Source organism: Balaenoptera physalus, assembly GCF_965194825.1.
Source record: "Balaenoptera physalus genome assembly, chromosome: 1".
Classification (NCBI taxonomy): Eukaryota; Metazoa; Chordata; class Mammalia; order Artiodactyla; family Balaenopteridae; genus Balaenoptera; species Balaenoptera physalus.
The window spans coordinates 24,759,729-24,768,032 of NC_138882.1; the positions used below are offsets into that span (position 1 = coordinate 24,759,729).

General features: G+C 46.6%; 1 protein-coding gene across 4 annotated transcripts in view; it reads right to left on the reverse strand.

Moving 5' to 3' along the window:
• LIN9 (lin-9 DREAM MuvB core complex component) overlaps positions 1–7,101 on the reverse strand; it is a 103,301-nt gene extending 96,200 nt beyond the window's left edge. Inside the window, exons 1-2 of one of the 4 annotated variants that reach the window (XM_082426856.1) lie at positions 6,517–7,100; positions 5,109–5,253 (exon numbers count right to left, since the gene is read on the reverse strand). Coding sequence is in view for 1 of the 4 variants with exons in the window: in XM_082426854.1 (XP_082282980.1) it covers positions 5,951–6,029 (79 nt within the window). In the remaining 3 variants the exon portion in view is untranslated. Of the gene's footprint in view, positions 1–5,108; positions 5,254–5,950 lie in introns of all 4 variants that reach the window. The other 3 variants (XM_082426855.1, XM_082426857.1, XM_082426854.1) reach the window with 3 other exon arrangements.
• Positions 7,102–8,304: the final 1,203 nt, after the last annotated feature.

Sequence of the window (8,304 nt, forward strand, 5' to 3'; positions counted from 1 at the left end):
GAGAAACACTGGGCTACAGGTTCTGGTGTAAATAAAGGATAGGATCTATAGGTGAGGGGAAGTAGGAGAATTGATAGGGAAAGAAGTTTTCATGAGAGAGGGGGAGCAGTAAATTGAAAATCTCAGAGTTGGATAACTATACTGCAAAGAAGTTCAAGTCATTTGAAAAATAATGAAGTATGATCTCTCTCACTTACATGTGACATCTTAAAAAAAAGCAATGAAAGGGAATTCCCTGGCAGTCCAATGGTTAGAACTCCACACTTTCACTGCCGAGGGCCTGGGTTCAATCCCTGGTCGGGAACCAAGATCCCACAAGCTGCGTGGCGTGGCCAAAAAATAATAATAATAATAAATTTTTTTAAATTAATAAAACAAAAAACCCCCACCAAACTCACAGATACAGAGAACAAATTGGTGGCTGTCAGAGGCAGGGGGGGTGGATAGGCAAAATAGGTGAAGGGGGTCAAAAGGTACAGACTTCCAGTTATAAGATAAATAAGTTCTGGGGATGTAATGTAAAGCATGATAACTACAGTTAACAATACTGTATTATATATTTGAAAGTTGCTAAAAGAATAGATCTTAAAAGTTTTCATTACAAGAAAAAAAAATTGTAACTGTGTGGTGATTAGTAAAATGTAACTGTGTGGTGATTAGTAGTTAGTAAGTAACTAAACTTACTGTGGCAACTGTTTTACAATATATACAAATATCAAATCATTATGCTGTACACCTAAAACTAATACAATGTTTTATGTTAATTATATCTCAATAAAAGAAAACAAATTAACAGGGGAAAAAAACCTTTCTATGCTCCAAAATAGAAATTATTCACATAATTATTAATGAGCAAAATCTCCCTCTTTAAATTTAAAAAGCTGTTTAGAACACCTTTTTTTCTTTTCCTATAGTCAAATTATTATTTCTTGTCATTCCTCATTTTTAAATTTGTTTTATTTTAAAACCAGCTATTTCTCATCTCAGTTACTCTGACATCCGTTTATGTTTAAAAAAATATAATCTAAGACTAGGCAGTAGTGATGTTATTTGAAAGGTTAGCCTTTTACTTATATTGAGAAAAGACAGATTTGTAAGTGGCTTGTTAAAAATGCCTGTCAACATCTATAAGGAGCCAGTCCATTATGACATTACACAAAACACAAAAATAAATAAATAAAAGATGACCTCAGGGATAAAGTAAGATAGAAGAACATGAACTAAGTACAAGAATCAGAGAAGACAAATTAATTCTCCTTGGTTTTTAACAAAAGCAGCAATGATTTACAACTCACATAAATGGACAACAGACTTTAAATGAGAAGTAACAGATAAAGTATCATGGTTCTGGCTATGAAACATTTTTATGTATCTCAGATCTCTAAACCTCAACTGACTTCTCTGCAAGGCAGTATGAGAGGCTTGTCGGACAACCCACCAACATCAAAGCCACTCTTACTTTCCCCCTACTCTCCTGCCTAGATGTGGAGAATGGTTAACAGGACACGTTAACAGCTTCTGTATGGCAAAGTGAAGTTTAATGACCAAAGGCAGTAAAGTTGTAAGGGGAAAAGTGGGGGAGAGAGGCCATAAAGCCTTGCTAAGAAACTTCAAAAAATACAACACAACTGGGAAAGCAGCAGTAGCAGACAGGGCACGACGTGTCAGTGTAGCTACCAAGAAAAACATGGTGCATTTGAGAAAAAGTGGTAACCATTCATTCATTCAGTGAATATGTGTAGAGTGCTGACTGCATCCTGGCCCCTGCTCTAGTCACTGGGGATACTGACAGCATGCAAAACAGACAAAGCCGATGCTCCTGATGCTCTCCTGGAATTTACATTCTAGCAAGGGGGAAACACAAACACACACACACACACACATATCACGGGATGGTAGGCACTACTGGAAAAAAAATAAAGCAGGATAATAAGGATAGGGAATGTGGGGTGGGAGTTGGTGGAGGGAAGACTATTTCTCTATAAGGTGCTCATGATTAGCTTCTCTGAAACGTGATATTTGAGCAGAGATCTGAAGGAAGAGGTGTGAGTTGTAAGGATATTCATTCCTGCTCCAAGAAGGCAGGGACTGTATCTTGCAGACTCTGACCTACCACCTTTAACCTTCTTCCCTTCTTGAGAGATAGTATAGCATAGTGGTTAAGAACACAGATGGAGACTAGCTGTGTTTGAATCTTGGCTCTGCCACTGTCTTACTGTGTTATCTTAAGCAAGTTACTCAACCTCTCTGTGCTACTTATTCTTCTTTTGTAAAACGGGGATTAAATGAGTTACTATATGTAAAAGTGCTTAGAGAAAAATGCACATAGTACATGACTAATTTTCAGACCATGCTTATTGTTAGTATTACTTTGATCAATCAAAAAAAAAAAGATTAGGTTAAGAACATGTATTTTACAGGCAGGTGAATTCAATTAAGTTAGACTCCTGCTTTAACTGCGTATGTTCATTCTTTCAACATATATTCACTGAATACCTGCCACAGCACTATTCTAGGGACTGGGGTTAATTGAAGGAAAAGCTAGACAACGCCTCTGTTCTCAGGGAAGTTTACACTGTAGTGGGAGGAGACATACAATAAACAAGTATATAAAATGACAGCTACACTGGTGGCAGCCGCTGTAAAGGAAATAACCAAGGGATCGCAGCGTGCGGAGTAACTAACTTTACACAGGGCGGGTAGGGAAGGCTTCTCTGAGGAGGTAACATGTGAAAAGGACTAGCCATGAGAGGACAGGGGGGCAAAGCAACGCGTCAGGCTGGTAGAAACAGCAGGTAAAAAAGCCCCGACGTAGAACATTTAGAATATTCAAGGAAGGGTGGGGGCATTATGTTTGGGAAGTCACTGGCAAGAGAAGGGTGGTTATGAAAAAAGAACAGAGAAGTAAGCCAGCTGTCATGCATGGAACTGGAACGCAAGCATGAAGAAAAACAGAAATGGCACCTTCTCTGGTGGGGCTTCTAACCAAAGCTAACCAAACAATCACAGTAACAAACGTAAAGCTGCAACTGTGACAGCTGCCACTAAGAAATTACACAGTGGTATGAAAAGATTTAATAAGAAGATGCATTATTTGTCAGGGAGGACAGAAGTTTAAAATGGGATCTAAAGGATAAGTAGAACTTAACCGGAAGTGAGAAGAAGGAAGAGCATTCCAGGTAGAGAGAACAGCATGTGCAAAAAAGAAAGCCTAGTGAGTATAGGGAATGAAAAAGGTCCAATTTAGTTCAAAGGGATAGAATGAGAGGAAGAGTGGTACAAAATGTAGCTGGAGAGGTGGGGAATGGCCAGACCACAAAGAGTCCTGTAGTTAGTAAAGTGTTTTCAGCAATAGGATGACATACATACATTCTGAAAGGATCACTCTGGCTGTGTGTAGGTTGCGGGGGAGGGCTGGGGTGGTGGATTGATGGGAGGCTGAAGCGATTAATGCAGAAGAGATGGTGACAGCTTGGACCAGGATGAAGGTGAGAAGTAGGTAAAACCGAGAGACATTTAGAAGGTAAAAGTTACAAGATTTAGTAAAGGCTTAATTATGGGAAGTGTGGAAGACAACCTCTATCTAGGTTTTAGCCGACTGCACAGCGGAGCCATTCATTACGACCGGAACCACTGGAAGTATCTCTGTACTGCAGTAGGATTATGAGGTAGATCTTGAACCCATTAAGTCTGAGGGGCCTCTGAGGCATCTGAGAGAAGATGTGAAATGGGCAAGAGATATTAAGCACAGAAGCCCAGAGGAAAGATCTGGGCTGAAGAGAGCCTCAGCTACCTCATCAGTAAGAGTACTTACCTCAACTGGAATGAGGATTAAATGAGCAAATGTATACAATATGCTTTGCACAGCACCTGGTTCATAGTTAGTACTAAATAAATAGTAGCTCTTATTATTGATAATGTTATACTGGCTATTGGATAACTTACAAACTAGCCCCCTTGACTAAAACTGGCAAAGAAACACATCGCTACTTCTAGTATCAAACTGAAATCACTTCTGCTGCAGTTTCATTAACCATGCCTCTTACCCTACATTCAGTTCCATATAAATTAAGCATTCATATATACCTGATTTATGGCACTGTGTGACAAACCAGGTAAAGCAATCCCTGCTTTCAACCAGCTGTGGTCAAGCTAAACAAGACATGTATCGCACAAGCTAAGGTGCACGCCCACACACACCCTAGTGTACCAGAGATGTCACAAAGCAATATAAATGATTATCTTATATAGCTTGAGAGTGTAGCTGTAATTTGAACCCTAGTATGAGTCCCAAGTCTCTGCAAAGAACTGGAGTAAATCCTCAATAAATGTTTAATGATAATGAGCAAATATTCTAAATGACAGTTATCTAGTGGGTGGGACTTCCAAGAGGTGATAAAACATCTTTACGACACAGAGAGCAAGGACTTCCAGATGACGAGCACATTGTGTTTAGTAGGCCCACCTTTATTTAGGAGCATCCTAAATCACAATCGACTGTATTCTCCAAATAAGAAACAATAAAATTCATTGGTGGTCTACGGCTGTGCCTTATCCAATACAGTAGCCGCTAGACACACATGACTATTTAAACTTAAATTAACAAAAATCAAATGAAATTTAAAAGTCACTCTAGCCACATCTGAAGAGTTCCATAGCCACATATGGCTAAGTGGCTACGCTACTGGACATCGCAAAACAGAACATTTCCATCACTGAGAATGTTCTACTGGAATTCCGCGCTGGTCTAGACCAAATTTAAAACACAAACTCTCTTAATACAACTTTTCACCAGTTCGGCAACTTGAACTTTCAACTTTATAGCACATTAAGAATATACGACCCCACAAGGAAAACAGAATTGGCTGTATTCAGTTCTCACTTTAAAAGTGTCTTGCACAGATAAATTTAACAGTTGTTTCTATTACACTAAAAGCTCTCACAAATGATACATATACATAAACTGAATAGTGAGTGTGCATCAGGACCCATCTGTAATTAACTGAAAGATATGCCTTTATCTTGTATACTTTATATCGATACAATATTGTAAATTACAAAATTAAGTTCTATTGTGCTTAAACTACAGAATTAGTGCTTTTACTTACTAAACACAAGTGAGCATCCACGTCTGAGATGGCAGGATGAATAAACGTGGTTAAAGGAGGCAACGCACAGGGTGGGTGTCAGGAAGAGTACTGAATATGCCTGTGATGATGGTCACATCCATGAGTAAAGGTACCCCCGTGATTCCTAAGACACATACGCAGAGAAGAAAGTCTGCGGGATGGGGGCTGCCTGAACACTTGTGTACCCAGTCTGGATTATCTCTGGAAAGGTCCACAGCCACCTGTGGTCCCAGGGGAAGGGGTCAGCCCTTTGACACGGAAATGCTTCCAGGGGTGGACACACCGGAGGAGGGAGGGGAGGGCAGTGATGATCACAAGTGCCTGCAGCGGCAGGAACTGTGACAGGACAGGATCAGAGGCCGGGACAAGAAGGAGAGCTGTGACCACCCCCTCCCCAGCCCGAGCCCTTCCCGGCCCCCGAAAGCGAGTTACATAACCCCGCCAGGCGTCTCTCCGCGCCGGGCGAGCGGTGCAGGCGGGGAGGACAGCCCCCGCGGCCAGCGGCCGCTCTTCCCCCACCGCGGCCGGGGGCCCGAGCCGGGCCAGGGGAACAGCCACCGCCTCCGCCCCGCCCGGGCTGGGCCCCCGGGCTTTCGGTTTCCGGCCCTGGCTCTCACACAACCCCACAAACCAATACACAGACACCATAACAAAGGCGGCGACGCGGCGGCAACACCGGGGTGGAAGGACTAGGGGACCACAGCGGGGCTGGCAGTCAGCCCACTTGCCCGGCAGAGGGCACGGCCGCCCGTCCCGGCCGGATGCAACCCGGGGGCAGGCGGACGGCGGGAAGAGTGGGGGTGCTTTGAGGTGCTACTCACTCTCGTCAGGCAACTGGTCGAGCTCCGCCATCTTGAACGAGCCGCGCCGCTTTTTCAAAGGCTGCCCGCCGCGGTGCATTGTGGGGCGGAGACTGTCTTTGCGAGGGAGGTTCGAATGCGGAGCTCGCTGCCCGCGGTGCGGCGCAGCGCGGCGCTACTCCCGCCGCTGCCGGCTGAGGCGGGCCCGGCTCCGCCCGCGCCTGCCCGGGGAGGGGGTGCCGCCGAGTGGGGCCGCGCCTCGCCCCTCCGCTCCCGCCCCCGGCCGGGCCGGAGGGAGGGGGAAGGAGGCCGGGCCGCCAGGCCCGTCTCGCGCCGCCCCTACCCGGGCCCGGCGCCGGAGCGCGGGGAGAGCGGGGGGAGCGGCGCGAGCTGCCGTGTCCCGCCCGGCCCGGCTCCCGGTCCGCGCCGCCCGCCCCCTCCGGGGCTCGCTCCCGGCGCGCGTTTCGAGTCTCGCGCTGCAACTGCGGGAACTGCAGGCTGTTTATTCCGAGTGGGGAAAAGGAGGGAAGGTGGGAAGGAGGCCCCGGCCGGCTGAGGAGGGGGGCAGGGGGGCAGGGAGGCGGCACCTGTAGGCCCGGCGCGGGGAGAAGCCCCAGGTTCTCGGCCGCGTTCCCCTAGGGGGTTCTACCCGAAGTAAAATTTTCGCGGCTCTCCAAGCCCTCGTTTCTCCGGCGTCTCCATCCCCTCCTTTCTCCGGAGAGCTAGGGGAGGGCCGGGGAGGAGGGCTCAGGCCGCGGCAACCACACAGCTTGCCCGCCCAGGACTCGCGGTGTCCGCAACCCCTCGGGAGTCTGGGCCACCCCTCCCGAATGCCGGAACCGGAGTTGCGTGGAGCTCGGAGGAGAGACCTTGAGAGGTCATGAAGTTAGTCATTTAGGTCGGCAGCTGAAGAACTGTTTTGCTCAGCTCTTTCACCCATTCACACTAGACCATGTAGTGAGCTGGGAGAGAATTACAGAAACAAAAACCGACAGTGACACTTAAAGATGATGAAGTACCCTGATAGAAATGTTATGAGAGCACAATGAGAATTCATCCAGTTTTGAAAGAAGCCCAGGGAAAGATTTCACAATTCCTGTCTATAACTGCGTCCAGTAATAAACCACTCTTGCTTTTCAACAGTTCTTCTAACAAACGTTATTGAGCTCCAGTCCTTTTTCTCCAGGGATGTAAGGGTGGGGGGTGGGGGGTGGGGGGCGGGCGGGGGGATAGTTAAGCAATGAGAGTACAACACGGGTGAATTCCAGGAACCAGAAAGTTAAAAGGTGGTAGACAGATGAGGACAGCAGAACACAGAGGCCGGCCCAGGCTAAGGAGCTGAACTTGCTAAGAGCACTGGAGCAATGGATGGTGGGGTTTTAAAGTATAGGGCTGGCATGTTTCCATTTGTGTTGTTTCCCACAAATGTGGGAAACGAATTGGAGTGTGACAAAATGAGAGTTCTGGAAACCAGTCAGGAGGAAGCTTGTTGGGGCAGGCAGGCAAAGAAGAGGAGATATCTGTACCAGCCACCCTAGAGTTTCAGAGGATGGACTCTGGATCCCCAAGGCTTGGCTGGGATTCTGGCTGCTAGTTGTATAATCTCAGGCAAGTTTGTTTATTAATTCTCTGTGCCTCAGTTTCTCATGTGGAAAATGCAGATAATAACAGGGTTGTTTTGAGCATAAGTGCCTTGGTAAACATAAGGACCTTGTAATAGTTCCTAGAACACATTTTGGCTCAAATGTTAGCTATTGCCACCACCACTTTGGAATGGGAAGTATCACTGGATGCTAACTTCGTGCCTTGGGTAATTGGGTACTGCCGCTTGCTGAGGTAGGAGGTGAAACAGGGTGTGAAGGGGAGGGGGATGAAAAATTAAATTTTACAAAGTAATCCTTCATAGGTAACTTAACCCCTCCTGTGCCTTCTAATCACATTCTGATCTATCTTATGTGAAGATGAAAAAAACTGATGGCAGGGCTTCCCTGGTGGCGCAGTGGTTGGGAGTCCGCCTGCCAATGCAGGGGACACGGGTTCGGGCCCTGGTCCGGGAGGATCCCACATGCCGCGGAGCAGCTAGGCCCGTGCACCACAACTACTGAGCCTGCGCTCTAGAGCCCGTGAGCCACAACTACTGAGCCCACGTGCCACAACTACTGAGCCCGCACGCCTAGAGCTGGTGCTCTACAGCAGGAGAGGCCACCGCAATGAGAAGTCTGCGCACCGCAGCGAAGAGTAGCCCCCGCTCGCTGCAACTAGAGAAGGCCCGCGCGAAGCAACGAAGACCCAACTCAGCCAAAAAAAAAAAAAAAAAAAAAACTAATGGCAAACCAAGTTTTATCTTAAGGCAGTTTTCACACACACACAACAGC